The 15712-nt window shown below is 41.7% G+C and overlaps 1 protein-coding gene across 3 annotated transcripts in view; it reads right to left on the bottom strand.

Annotated features, from left to right (window-relative positions):
• LOC110973168 (uncharacterized) overlaps window positions 1-15712 on the bottom strand; it is a 76982-nt gene that overhangs the window by 52701 nt on the left and 8569 nt on the right. For 2 of the 3 annotated variants that reach the window (XM_022223766.2, XM_022223767.2), the window contains 2 exons: window positions 11465-12075; window positions 6002-6117 (listed from right to left, as the gene is read on the bottom strand). In XM_022223766.2, coding sequence (XP_022079458.2) covers window positions 6002-6117; window positions 11465-11978 — 630 coding nt within the window. In that variant the 5' untranslated portion in view covers window positions 11979-12075. Of the gene's footprint in view, window positions 1-2492; window positions 2550-6001; window positions 6118-11464; window positions 12076-15712 lie in introns of those variants that run through there. The other variant, XM_087132476.1, reaches the window with a different exon arrangement.

Below are 15712 nucleotides of genomic sequence, written 5' to 3'. Positions count from 1 at the left end.
AAGAAAAGAGCGGGAAATTGTTTGTATGGTTTGCAAGACAGATTCAATTCAACATTTTGTAGTCTGAAAGAAATTCCAAAAAGTGCAGTACGGTTCATAGTACTTAAGCTCATAACGACAACATAAAGAAAGTGGAATTGATCTGCCCATAATGCCCGGTGAATTTCTACACTCAAATACGTGCGTACCACCTTGTTCCAGGGAGCTCGTTGTAGACAACTCAAACTGGGTTGGGGGCAAAAAAGGGAAGCGCCCAAAATATCAACCTCACTGCGAAACACAAAAGTACCATGCCCCCTAGAGGCTAGGCCAATAAGCCCAACTCGACCTCGGCCATCTTGTTGGCCTGTACACCTAACACTACAGAGCCGGTGTTGGCAACAGTGGTGACATGTTTTCAGCGTTATCATATGCAATTTGGACTGCCAATTGTTTACATGTTTGATTAATCTATCGATTAGTTTAAGGTCCACTTGAGTGTAAAGCAGACATGACTAAGTTGCATAGTCGCCCAGTACTGCATGCGACGTCACGCAGTAGTTCATATTGAGAGAATGCTACATTTCACCCGTGAGAAAAGAAAAGATATCCTTACAATACGGTGGTCTTATACAATGTAATGCAGTAGTCAGCAAACGCGCACGGGCTATCACAATTTCCAACATACAACTTCAAATCTTTGTCCTAATTTAGTGAGTCAAGTAAAAAGAATTGGCGGTATCCGAATTTAGTACAAAAGATTATCACTTATAATAACTGAAGCCAAATTTTGACAATCATCAGGTTTACAGACGAGAGGTACGATGTTATGGTGTTATGATAATATTAAAGTAACTCTCGGGTTTGAATTACGCTCTATCAGTAGGTCACTGAAAGCTTCACCGGTGCAATTAAGGTAGTTGTCATTTTGTGACCTAGTTCCATCAAAACGTTTCAACGAAGGGCGGATCTTGGGTCTCATTTCGAAGGAAGGAGGCAAAGCTGTATAGTTGTATACAACATAGAGTTTTTTCACTTGACGGCCAAAGGCAGTTCAGGAAATATTCCAAGTCCTCAGCGGCGCATGCATTGTTGAACATGCGTCTTTCTACAGGTAGATTCATGTGCACCCAAATGCTGAGAGACTTTGAAGGTGCACTTTTCCGCGAACATCTGTTTAAACTGAACGCTGAAAAACCCTTTTTGCAGTTTTGAGTTTCCGTTCGTGGTGGTCCGCAGGAAGGGAAATACGGACAAAGTTTCCATGTTCAGAAGAGCAAATGTGTGCATACCACCTCTGCGATGTAAAGGATAATAGATAGCTATACACTGCAAAAACTAGGGTGTTAAATTTAACACCCCCGGTGTTATCAGAAGACTACACCAACACTTTTCACTGGTGTTAAAATTTTGATGTTATTTGGTGTTACTTGTAACACCTTCTAATGCACTGTAACACTTACAGGTGCGCAAAGTAACATCATGAGTGTTAAAGTAACACCCTATAGTGTGGTCTTCTGATAACACCCCCAAAGTGTTGATTTTAACACCCGAGGTTTTACAGTGTAGTCGTAGGTGGTCAATAAATGGCACTGTGGAAGGAAACAAATACCCCACTTATCAGAATTTCTTGGGCAATAGTTTCAGTGCGCTTTTATGAGTCCAGACTTAGATGAATGTTTCTCCCATAATTACATCCTACCCACTTGGCTTGCAAAAGTGCTCGGTGTTACGTGAAAGAAAAGTTACATTTTATAGAGGAAGAGAATATGACACACTTCGTTAAATTTATAGGCCTACTAGGGCTCAGGCATGCAGAACCCTTACTGTGGCATATACGACTCTGTGTAATTAGACATTGTATTGCAGTTCTGAGTTTGTCAAGCAAAAACCTGATTTAACAACCCACTGCAAACTCCCAACGCAAATACGACATCTAATCTGACAAGGAAATAAATATTTACAGCCAATCAAGAACCTGGAAAGCACAGAACGATGAAGAATTTGTCGAAAACAAGCTGGGTGGTCTTTGTTGATTCCACGGGCAAACTGCGAGATGTTTGTCAAAAACCAGGTTAGAATTCGAGACGGGTGGGAACAGTGAATGGAAGGGTACTCCATGGGTCTACCGTTTACTTGTGACAAATCAACAGGTGCAGCTTTGAGGACAGAAGATAGAAATTCGAAGTTTCTCATGTAAACATCAATCCCAACTATGGAATGCTCATTCAAAACAACATTCCTCTAAATGTCCTGGAACCACAAAGACTATTTTCCCCAGTACAACAAATGTGCTAGAACAGGTCGGAACGGTCCTCTGTTCACACGAACTTACTTCTCAAAGGCCGTTTCTCGTTGTTACTTAAACTTTGCTTAGCCGAATAAAGCATCCCTATATATGTACACCAATAAACAGTGGATCAGGGTTCTTTTTCTATGGAGTCATAACCTCTGCTCCAATAATGTTTACGCTAATTTCCCGGCTCCAGACTATCTCATATCGAGAACCTTACCTGGTTTTCACCCTCATGCTCGCTCACGTGACCAAAGCCCATTGCAATGTGGAGGGAGTTGGGTACACACGGTTCCCTAAGGTTCCTCTCAAGATGTCTGTTCTCTCGTAAGTCATAACACTTTCTGCCCAATATAATCATCACCCTATTCTCATGTACATGCACGGCGCCATTCTCAATGTCGGTCGATTCCTTTTGTAGCCATCTTTTACTACATTCTTGCAGTGAAAGCAGAGATAGTACGGGGGTCACAGATACAATGTCTATTATTTTTACAACAAGCATAGCGCCTGAAGTAAAACTATATGAGTGAACTGCGGAACTTCAAAGTTGAAAGAGGAGTCCTGATTTGCACGATTACCTTTAGAACTAGTGGAATTTACCAAATGATTTATATTCTGATTATTGTGTTTGAGATGACAAGTGTGATTCCTGTTGTATTGTCAACGTGATGGGGTGGTACGGTGAGGCAACAAAAGAAGGTGGAAAATGGAATGTGTCGCAGCAGCAACAAGTTCCAGGAGATTTAAGACCGCAAACTGAACGTGAATAAAGAAATATGTGAGCCACGAGTTCCCCTGAATTCGTGGCAATTGTTTCAAAGCTACCATTCTTCGATTACTTGGTCGTGCTTGGCAGAATTGAAATGTGAACGAACAGATTCTTAACTGAGCCAGGCAGAGTGTGCAGCTTTTATCTTTGTTGGTCAGTGCAATCACGTTTTCAGGGCATGACCTTATAAAGGAGATCTTTCAAATTCACAAAACAGCTATCGAGTCTGTCCCAGAGGTAAGCAGGAAGTGATTTTAAAAGGGTTACTTCGGATACATAAAGAACAAACGTCCCCCAACTTACCTCCGCAGCACGAACGAGTATACGAGGTCCTTACATATGAACAAGTTACATGTACTGCCATGTTCAGCAGAAAATCCCACTCATAGTCACAGTCTTCCGGCGAGTTTCAGTTCTGCATTCTTAAACTATGTATCTGGCCATAAATCTGAGAGCATTTCAAGCAAAGTTGCAGGTACTTTCGTAGCTACCCTTCACAGTAAACCAATTCCATGCAACTCGGGTGCGTCAAAAGGTCTTTGAGCACAAATAAGAAAACGTTGGCATCAGAGGTGAAGTGTCCTGACCGCGCGTTGATCGAACCAAACAACCTACTTAGGGGGTATCAATCAATCAAGTCACGATTAGTGTATTATTTCTTCTCTACACATCCCAAACTCAAACAGGATCACGCAACGTCAATAACTTTGTCAAGGGAAAACCTGCCGAATCATGCCCAGATTTATTTGCCAACGTACGCAGATGAGTCCATGAAATCGCAGGCAAGGACTAGGGGTTTAAACAGGTTACGAACGTAAAATACCTACAATGTCCAAATAATTACGAAAATAAAGAACACATGCTTGTAATAACGTGGCGTACTATAAGGTACGGGACATAAAGTCGAAATAGGGGATGAGCTATTTACGTATGTAACATGGGTCTATGGCCGTGTCCAAATGAGCCAGCTGTGACTGTGAGTAATACATGTGTCTATGGGAAGTTCACACAATCGCTAGTCAGCAGCTTCCCTTTCCAGCCATTGAACACTTTTAACCGTAAATGAGGTCATCAGACTTTTGCCCAGGTTCAGAGGCATCATCAGCTTCTATGTGCAGTGACAACTAAACTTGTTTACATCATTAAGCAGACATTGCTGTAGACATAATTTCTGCGCTAACGAACATCAGCTGGGAACCATAAACAAAAAATACGATACGCACTGTCGACATTTTAGCTGGTAGTACGTTTTTGCTGGGCAATTTGTTTTTGGTTGTGCAAATTTCTGCGCTCAGCGGTTCTATGAAATTGTCCTAGTTCCTAACTTGAAGAGCACTTAAACACACATGTGCGCTTGTAGACATTTGTGTAGTTGACCCCGCCTAATAGGTCATCAAGACAACAGGCTACCATAACGGACCAGGCGATTTCTGACTTAAAGCCCAGTTAGGAACCAGACGAACTCAAGGAGCTTGTGTGTCAACATTTCTGCGAATCCCACTCAAAAAAGTACAGAATGTCTGAGACTCTCACTCCCAAATGTTTGCCTACAAAATTCTTTGAACAAGTGTTCTGTCATAGTTCAATACAACACTCGTCTAAGACCTTGTCTTCTTGGCCCTCCTGAAGATCAAATGAGGAGAGACACCATTTGTCAAGCGCGAATCAGAACAAAACAAAGATCTTTCTTGGGTTCTGTCTGTCCTACAACACCGACGAACCCAGTGGCAAACAGTGCAAGTGCCCTGCTGTTGCAACTACAATTCATCATTTATCCATTCACTTTAGGACACCATGCAGATCGAAGTGAGTTCATCGGAACCAGAGTCACGCGAACAGTTCAAAGGTTGGAAGTTCGACCGGGACGGATCTTTTCACCAATAACAGGTGTTGTTCACTGAAAGTCACATTTATGCACATCACTTTCTTTTTAAACAGTCTCAAATTCTAACTAAAAACTATATCAACTATACCATTTACAGTATTATGTTTCACGCTTGCTTACATACTGTACACAAAAAAATACCAATTCCAAAGCTTCAACTAATGTCTAATACACTACATTTGTAATTTCCACTGACCCTTACATTTCAGGTTTGAGGAACATGCACATGAAGGTACATGTATAAATCAGCCTTTATAGAGGATGATTTATACATGTACCTTCATGTACATGTTATTGCTAATAGTATTGGCATTTTAGGCAGTGGCGCACTACAGAAGGCATGTGCCAGTCCAAGCGCGCCCCCCCCCCTTCAGTGCCCGTCCACCCAGGTGCCTTCCCCGGTTACAAATCTGAAAATGAACATAAACTACACACGGGCTACTGCTAGTTCATGTACATACTGAGCCCCAGAAACTATTTTATACCTTCACGCCCCCCCCCGACGTCACACCTCAGTTGCCAACTTGCCAGGTCATCACATCTGTGCGCAAATATTTAAGACGACTTCTGCATACACAACTCGACATTTCGAAAACATACAACAGCACACATATCTCTATATGGCATATCCATCAGCCAGTCCAATGTTCCTTGTATAGTGATAGCGTCAACACGCTATACGCATGCTTTCAACCGTTACATTCACCACCGAGCAAGGGACCCATGCATTAACAAGGCGGTCGCACATTTCATTCAGGCGTGGGTGAGCCGTCCATTTGTAAAATTTTTCGTTTGGTGTAACTCAATTTTGAGGTACATTTTTACCAATTCTTTATATACAAAAGCTAGTCTGGACGTAGAGTTTCACGCTGATAATTACCAATGAATGACGTCAAGGATTGTTAACAAAGCTTGCAAGGAGGCGACGAGGTGAGACCGTCACGGATGGAATGAATACATTTTAGGCTGGTGCACGCCACCACACTGCAGTTTCTCCTTAGAAGCAGTTCGGGGACGTGACCAAAATGGCAGCAGATTCAGCAACCAGACATCAACATTTGGGTGTCCTTACCTTGTAATGGTCTAGTGCATCGATAGCCCTATTGTACCCCTCCGCATTGTACATGCATAAAGCGGAGAGGAGCTCGAAAACTTGTTTCTTCACGGTGGCATTGTCCGTGTCCAACGCTGCGTGAGAAAAGAACAAAAACGAACAGCGTTAGTTAAGACGTTTGAGCAAACACCGCTAAATGATCTGATTTCAATCGCAGCGTGTCGGTAACACTCAGCTTTGCGCTACCTCGTTTCATGCATGAAACCTAACCGGACGAAGCTACAGTTTCAATGGTATTTATATTTGTTTCGTGCGGATTAACCTTCGATACTTGTTCACACGGTTTTTCCAGTCTTTACAGTTCAAGTTTTGAACCCTGAATATCGTTCACCCAGTGAATTAAAGACTTTGTAGCACATTGAAGACACTCTTCACCATGGTTGAGTTTATGCTGTAAAATATCGGCAAAAGTTTGACGAGTTGCCGAAAACCCATTTGGATAGCTTGGAAAGATTAGATTTACATGAGGCAAGACCTTCAGCTTCGGATACATGCGCCTCTACTTAAAAGCGAAAAGAAGATGAAACTCAAATGATGACTAAACAAGACATGAATAAAAAAAACCCAATAAATAACTACATGTATTTCCGAAAAGAATTGTTTACATGATTGTCTGAGTTCAAAGCATTTCTAATTCAACGTTAATTGTGTAAATTTTCTAGTGGAAATGAGTGAGAAATGAATTATCTCAACCGAACATGTACCACGTTTTCTCTCATAGTCTACATTCTATGCATGTATACAGGTGGTTTGCTTGCTCCAGTTTTCGGTTTTCGTAGACCCAAGTCAAGGAGGTGTCTTCCTGGGAACATCATGGGCCCATCCTCTTGTTTACTTTCGCTTTGTCCAGTCTCTCTGCAAACGCCAGTAATGGATGTTACTAGGATTAGAAGGCACCGTTCCTTTTCACGATAAGATTCCCCGGTGCGCCCCAACAAAACCAAGACAAGGATTAATGGAATATACGGTCTCCGTTGACCTGAACAACCTTGCAAAGGAAAAGTAGGTGGCTTCTTTGAGATGTTAGAAAAGTGGGGTTGGGAGCTGAGCTGGGATTTCGTTTGGATTATCTTCCCATGGCAGCAGATTTTGAATGCTTCTGTGATCAGCCAGTGAAGCACTGTGGATAAGAACATATACTGTATAAGAGACGATTCTACAGAAAAAAAAAGAAAATCATCTTGGGATTTAGAAGCAAGCGAATACGTGGGATGCACCTGTCACTTTCGATTTATCGAGGTAAATCCAGCCTGCATAAAGTCTGAAATTGGGAACACACACATCTAAGATGTTGGAGGAGCTATTTTGGCCACAACAACATGGGCTTACATTCTTCATTCTAACAGAAGTTTTGCGAATCATGAGATAGAAGTGTCATACTTCAAGCCCTATTTGTGGAGGCTTGACAAGCAGTCTCGATTTCCACTTTCTACGCCCCCTTGCCGTGTTCTTTTTTCTATTCAATTTCTGTACGTGTACTTTTTTCTCCACTGTCAGTCCAACGAGTCTAATATACGCTGCAGTCTTATCTAAAGGTGGCCTGCTCTCTGACTCACCATGGATCAGTTTGAGCAGGAATGCTACAATATTTGACTAACTTTGAGCATTGTTTGAAGTTAAACACAGCTCCTACGATACGGGTATTTACTTCCAAGTCAAACGTCAACATCGCAGATTTCAATGTGTAGTGAACAGAAGGTAGCACGAGTTACAGGAATGGATAAACATTATCATTCACGTAGCCTTATTAGGGATATTGGGCGACGTTAAAGATGATGTGTATACTTAAGCTATAAAGTGGTTAAAATATTGTTCATTACTCGTGTTTTGATATTTTATCTCCATCGCGACAACTTGTCCGGCAATAGGCCATGCCATGTAGTGATGAAAACTGCATGTAGATGCAGCAATATAGGCTTACCCAAGAGCGCAAGAGCTTTTTTAGGGGGAGGGCTATTTAGAGGTACTTTAGTGAAGTATTGGTGATGTATGTTATACAAGGTTAAGATATCGAATTGCAACAGTAGGGGAAAGATAGCCAGTGTTAGTCTTCAGTGATAACAACAAAAAGCATGTCAACAGTCTGAGAGTTGTTTGTGACACTGACTTGAGAGGTGTCTATCTAACCAGCAGAGGACAGAGAGGCTCTTGGACCTTTTGTCTGCCTCTTAAATGTGGAAGATTTACAAGCGGACGATAATTACCTTTTCCCTTCAATGAGAGGGTTACATGTTCGGCCAGACAAATATCCTATACAGTCATTAGCCGTCTGTGGGTCAAACGCGACGTGGGGTGGTTACAGGACCTTTTCTTGAGCTCAGGAGGTAAGGTTAATGAGGCGATTCCAAGGTATGGGAAATGTTTCCCCGTCTACTTCAACCCTGTCCGACAACCATGGCTATTATTGATGCTTTAATTGGGAATAGAGACGAATGCATGAGACTGTATATTACGGAATGAATGCTCGCTGATCAGGATTGTATTCATTTACAATAAACAAAGCCAACTCCAACAATAAAATCTTTCGTTATTTTTTGTATTTCAAAGTGTTGGATTGTGTTAAACTTGCAGCCTAATATACGTCTTCAGACAGAGACTGCTCTTGGTTTTTTTACTAAACATAGGGCAAGAGTGTAAAAATACAATTTACGCAAATAGCATGTTTAAAAGCGAATTTAGCCTTAAGGAAGACGATGCGTAGGTCGTCGTTATGGTCAGGGCAATGATAGCATTTTGATTTTATGAGTTGTCATCTGTTCCCATCGTATTAGCAAAGCACAGATAATAGTGGTGTCTTGCCAACTGCACACGCAAACACACACCGCTTCATTCACTGCTTGTTTGTTCGCAGGACGGTGTCCGAAAACAACCCACAAAATCTCGGGGCAATTCGCCCATACTCCGGCCATTGAAATATTTGTCTCTCCGTTATAAAGCATTTTCTTTCCGTTAGCATACTGCTGTTTACTCTCAGCCCGCATGACTAGGGGCGGATAGGGTGCGGCTTTTGGCGAGGGTGCCGAAACCAGGAAAGTACCCAGGACCCTATGGACCAACACCCTGGGGAAAGATTGGGGCCCAACCGCTAATTAAAAATTGCGCTCGGAAGTGACTTTCTATACCGAGCACTTAAGAGGGCTGCCAGTGAGGCACTTTTGCAGGTGTGTTCCCCTCTTGTGATGATTTGCAAGAAACTACCGCGTGCCTCGTACGCCCCCGAGGGTTCAACTTGGGCGAGCAAAGGCCGTAACTTGAAAGATGTTTGAATGCTGTTTTAGGTGTGAAGTGTGGTCACTTGTGTGGATTCCTGCTTATCGCGTTCTTTACTGATGATATGGGTACTACAATAGTTATCTTGCCAGTACCAATAAAAAGGGGTCAGTACATGCACTTGTACACACTGCAAACAGCCAATGATTATCTTCATGAAGATTTTGAAAAGACTGCCTAAATACACCAATAGGCCTTTAAGCTGACACGCAACTGAATTTCAAAACCGAAGGGAAAAAAAATTCAAAAACTAAACTAGAGTTCAGCGTGTACCCTTAACAAAAGCACTTTTAATGGAACAGTACCCTTCTCTGTTGTATTAGGTGACCGCCTGCATGAAAACCACCGTGGAGTTTTCCTTGGCTATCGTGGGCGCCAACTGAAAGACTGTCTTTTACGGCCATATTGAGTGAAAAGCGTGCAGCGCACACCGCAACCCCAATTTTTCTTTATGCGGCAACAGAGTGGAAATGATCCAAAGGTACATGCATATAACTGACCCTTTCTCTGCGCTCTAATGCCGCAAGATCTGATTTGACACGTATATATATTACAATTCGTTTCTTTCTTGAGGCAACATGCTTTGCTTGGGACACAATAACAATGTGACATTGATTTTGGCTACGAAAGCGAAGCGCGCCACGGTTGATGTTGCGTTGACTTCTTATGCCTGGATAACATAGAGATTTCCCTTTTCAAATAGGCAGAGCAGCTGGTCCTAATGACGTGCAGGTCCGGCAACTTTTCTTTTTGTAGAATCAATAATTCGCCGTCCTTCGTGGCTGCGATTTTTGAAAAGATTTCAGCCGATTGTAAAGAGGGTTTTGTCCGCACCTCTGAAGGACATGTCGGCCAGAGGCGCCAAGTAAGAATGGCATGGCCCGTGCTGAAAACAAATCCCAACGTACATGGACGAGTTTGGACCAAATCATCCACTGCTTTCTTGAATGACTTTTCAGTTCGAAAGCTTTCTACAATAATCCAACTGGGTGCATACCACACTGGAGACGCATAGTGACAAGCAGCAGAGGTGACACAATTTAAACGTTGGAGTTTACGCATAGACACATGACTGCAGAAAAGAGGAGTAATCCCAGGTCTTGGTAATGAGTTTATTCGAAATAACCAGTTCAACATTTACGGATGATGATTTCCTTTTTGGAAAGAGACTTAATGAATAAAGGATGACGCACTGGTCTGGACTATTTGCTCTCCATCCTTGGATTTACAGAGCGTCGAGCCAGGTGCCCTTCGCTTGAATAGGCTGCAGCAGTGTTGGGGATTAGGATTTATGGTGCATATGTACAGTTTGAAGCTTGTGGCTGGGCAAATTTCATCGGATAACACTGTTACCATCGAGGTGGCGGATAACACTGTTACCATCGAGGTGGCGGATTCCTGTTTCGCAAAAAGCGGTACAAAAAGATTCCCCGTCCTCCGATTAGGCCTAAAGGCACTTGTCCTCTTCTCACCGTGCAATGATTACAGTTGATGCGAAATAAGAGAGAAATGAGGGCTAGTTCAGTACTGGAACGAGAAGGCAAGGTATTCTAACTTTCTAACTCGAAGCCCTGTAAAAGTGTCTCCTTCCATCTTGGGTCAGAGGTCAACCCTTGATGGAAGTAAACAACGTAGTGAAAAATATCATTTAGACCTGGCACTTGGTCCAAAAATGTAGTTTCACAAGTCATTACAAACTCAAATTATCCACACGACTGCAAGGACATTTCATAATTTAGGAACTTGTACATGTAGGCTACTTCGTAATTGCGAATTTTTCTAAAAACGACCAGGTTCCTCATGAAGTGTGGCACCGTGGTAGCTGAGAATCTGCCGAAACCGTATTAAATTTTTATCATTTCAAACAGCTGTCGAGGTTGAAAGCCTCTTGCAGGATTCATGGGGCAATTTTGATTGTTTGGTCTCCATGCAAGACTGTGGGGTTGGTAGGGTATGCAGAGTGCAACGGCACAGGGTTAAAGTTGAAGACCCAGTAATGATACCAAAGGGTAAGGCGGGTTAACCCGAATAAATCATACACACAAAGCAAACTTGTCAATCATTGAAAACACGGGATCTATACGTGTGTGCGCGCGCTTAAACTACTCGTGCGGTCCAGGTCTCGTGTGGGACGGGTGCTTAACAGCTTACCTGTTGCCAACTTGCGAGTGAATTCCTGATCCTCGATGATATAGTCCAAGCCATCTTGGCTGTTCATCACGGCTTTGAAGCAGGCCACAACTTCGACCTGGGCGTAAGCGTGGGCGATACTCAAGGTGGTCGGCTGGCTTAGTCTGGCCAGCGCCACAAACAGAACTTCCAGGCCCCGATTAAGTTCCAAAAAGTCCAGCATCCATCGCGAGTCGCACTGCGTTAGTCTCTTTTTGAGCCAGGTGAAACTTTGCACGAAGGGTGCAATGTGCAAGAGGCGCACGTACTGTTCCGGTCCATCGGTTTCTGAAGGGGGCGCCACGCCTATTGTTCCCTCGGGTTGGGTTCTCCTGGTGGCGTGGTAAGATCTACGCCGTGACTGCTGCAGCAGTCGAGTCCATCGCCGGTGGACGCTCCCGCTGCGTCGTCGCACATCAGGATTCTCAATTGGTCCGCCAAAATCTGTCCGTTGCTTGCGCTCTAAATCTGGCGATGTTGGCGTGGATTCACACATTCTGATCAAAAGATAATCATTTGAAATCTGGTATCCATGTAGCAACGGTCGGGGAGCAAATCACCATGTGTATCCCGCCATGCTGTCATTTTCAAAGCTGTAATGAAGCAGGAAGTATTGGAGTGGTGTTAACAAAATAATTCTAATTCAATCCCTCAGAAAATTAGATCTCTTGGATTCCAAATAAGGTACAAATTTGATAAACAAACCGTATTGCTCTCATCCACATGGCGCGACACATGATTTATTTACCAACTCTCTCTAACTTGTGAAAAAAAAACCACCGCGGAGTGAAATGAGTGAACTGAAGATGTGAAGCTATCCGGCCACTCCATCTTTGAAGTGTGTTTGAAAACCAGTTCGTTCTGTATGAAGATGTACTGAAAGGCAATTTCTCCTTCGGAAATTCAGTTCTGAAGTGTTTGTTTATATCGCCCACAGGGCAGTAAACTACTTGAGAATAAGTAAACCCGGCTCGAGAGGAGGCCACCTACCTGCAAAGAAGCCATGGACCATGTTTTTAGACAAAGATTAAATTAACTCAAACTGCTTTATATATTTTAGCACAATGTAAAGACACGGTGCCAATGAATTGAAGCAGAACATAGTACAGGGTCTATTTTTCTACATTTCAACACCCTGCAAAGCTTGTCTTTATCAGTTTTAACATCCTCTCTATACTCTTTTTCTTTTTACTTTTGAACCAAATTTGTTAATAGATTACCATTGGTACGTAAACGTCGTAGGAATGACAATTTTTCTTCATGAATTAAACAAGAACAAATTTCTCTAATATCAGAAAGGAATCCGCAGTCACAATGCCATGACTCTTAATTATGCAACATATTATATGGCTGCCACTCCTACAACCTTTTAGAATTCAAACCGATTCAATACCAAATATTTGTTGTCTTTGTATACAATAAGTGTGCAAATTTAGGAATTGAAATAGTGTGCTTAAAGGAAAATTCGTGACAGGTAACATCCAGCCCTTTATTGAAACCTTTAAGGCAGGAAATGGGCGATTAAAACTGTGCTGACCCACAACTTCGATCTCTGCCTTGAACAGTTGCCATCAGATGTAACTAGATTCGTCCGAGGTAAGATAACATACCTTGAAGTATGTCCTTGCGTTTTAAACAGGCCGGGAAAACAATATCGATTTCCTCGGACAGTGACTTCTAAATGATGAAGGATCAGCGAGGATTTTCCGACTTCATGTGTTTAGCGATGAGTACCATTAAGGATATATTTTAAAAACTGAAGTATATTTTTACAAGTTCGTTTTATGGTATCTATTTTTCATTTTCAATTTCGTTTTAAAACATAGCCTTGATTTTATGAGACATTAAAACCAACTTAAAAATGTTACTTTATATCTCATAAAAACAAAATTGAAAAATACATCTCGTAAACAGTATTTTCCCGGCAGTAGAAATAATGTTTCAAAAACAGATCTCGTAAAAACTAACTTGACAAAATGTATCTAGTAAAATCCTTAAAAAATATCTTTGATGAAGAAACATTCTTCATTTGTTTGAAAATGTACACACGTAGTTAATGGCGCTACTGGGCTTTCGTAGATGAAAGAATATGAGAGAGGGGCCTTTTAGAATGAAAAATAGATGAGATGTTTACACGTATATTGGAAAACAATTTCTACTGAATTTCATGTGTTAGTTTGCCTTTACAAAACTGTCCAGACTATTCAAAAGATATTTTTGTTCTCAATCAGTTCAATAAGAGAAAAATGGAAACAAACTAAAGAAGAATCAACATTGCTTTGTGACTAAGGGCACCTGTCCAAAATGCACCTATTTGGTCCGTTCAGTAGTTTGTATCTGTTAGTTTGGTTTCACTCTGGTGCAATTTCATTAAGCACTTGCTGCAATTCACATACACGAACGCAAAGCGCTCAAAGAACGTGCATTTGGAAAGGCGCCTTAAGACGAAATAAAGTACACGCAACACATGTCATGTAAAGACAGGAAAATGTTACGGTGGCTCATGAAAGATGAAAGATCAGTTAAGAAGAAAATAACAAATGCGGTACAAGGAATTATCAATAGTATTTAGATCAAAATAAGTCACAATATACTTATCACGTCTACACTAACACACATATATTTAAGACCACGGAAGAGCAATTCAGCTTATTTTGAATCATGGCATTACTCCTAAAATAGAAGTGGAAATTCGAAAATTCAACGTTCGTGTTTAAAATCACCCACACACTAAGACCCAAAATACCAAACTCAGGTGCTTGAAAGCTTTTAACAGCTACTTTCGTTGTGCCTTTGTGCTATTGCTCACTCTATCTTATTGTCCGATATGCTGGAATTTAACCAGCATCAGGGGCAAATGATCCAAGATCTCTAAAACTCCGGAGCTCATTAATTTACTGCCTTTATATCGAGAAATAATCAATAACACAAGTGTGCTTTTGTTATGTGGGATACCTACTTACGTGAACCCTATGGGTTGGTCAGTCGATACAGCTACAAAAGAAGAGCATTTACTTGTGCTTTCCAACGGAAAAGAAAAAAATCAATGATTTTGCTGCAGAGGAATTTGGAGTATCCGTATCTGTTTAAGCCCGGGACCGAATGCCTTGTCAAATGGGGGCGCTATGGAGAAGGCAAAGCGCGTTCGTTGCCACTGGCAGGCTAGTAGGGCCGTGTCCAAAACGGGCTTCCAGAGCTACGGCTAGGTCTATTGTCTGCGCGTCTCCACACATTTCCAATGGAGCGAAGACCTAGACCTAGCTATAGACCACGGTTTCGGATGCAGCTTATATCTTGGATCACGGATGCGCCACAGTAATGTCTACAAAACACAGAACACCAGTCCTCTCAAGCCATGGCATGGAAACTTTAAGCAAACACAAAAACTGTTCGGTTTCGACTAGGCAATGAAGTCCACTCGCGGCAACGGAAAACACGGTAATAGGTCATCGTAAGAAATTACAATCCAGACATACAAAGAGGAAACGAGTTTCTTTGCGTGCCAAAAAGCTTCCACTTCTTAAAACCTGTTTTGAGTTGGTCAAGCAAAAGTAATGATTATGTAGTTTTCCAACAAGGGTACGAAGATACAGGACGCTTGTACTTTTGTAGAGGCAAATTACTGCCAAAAAATATAGGCTGGTTATTAAAATCCAATTCTTGATATTCTATATAACCGTCAGAAATAAAAGTCGACTTATACAATACTTTAAATTCCTGGCCTGTCGATAGCTGTCTCACTAATTACGGTGTGTGAATTCTTCCAATGGCTTATACCGTTGTTTATCAATCTAAGGTTTCTGTTTGCTTGTCAGTCCATCTTTGGGTCAACTAACTGCTCGTCAAATTGTCTTTTATAACCTGTTCCATGACAAACACACTCCAAGAAAAGGTTTGAAATGTTTTAAAAGCACTACATGTATATAAATTGTTCTAAAAAAAACGTTAGGGAAACCTTCTGAAAATACATTGCTTTTAATTGAACCAATAATTGAAAAATACTAAAACGAGACACACCAGACGATAACCTCCTATCAACCAAGCTTAAAAACCGAACGGCGCAATGAGCTTACTATGGCACCAGTCTATAACAAACGCAGCTGTACTAACTAAAACTGACTTCCCGGATAATACTGCCAACTTCACTATCCTGTAATGTGTGCTCAAGTCTTACCGCTTGGTTAAATCATATCCAGGTCATGAGATTCCGTTCAAACAATCACAATTAGC

The sequence above is a fragment of the Acanthaster planci genome, linkage group LG02 (genome assembly GCF_054643075.1).
Source record: "Acanthaster planci isolate LZ-2023a linkage group LG02, COTS_SCS, whole genome shotgun sequence".
NCBI classification, from domain to species: Eukaryota; Metazoa; Echinodermata; class Asteroidea; order Valvatida; family Acanthasteridae; genus Acanthaster; species Acanthaster planci.
This window is presented reverse-complemented; position numbering and strand designations above follow the sequence as displayed.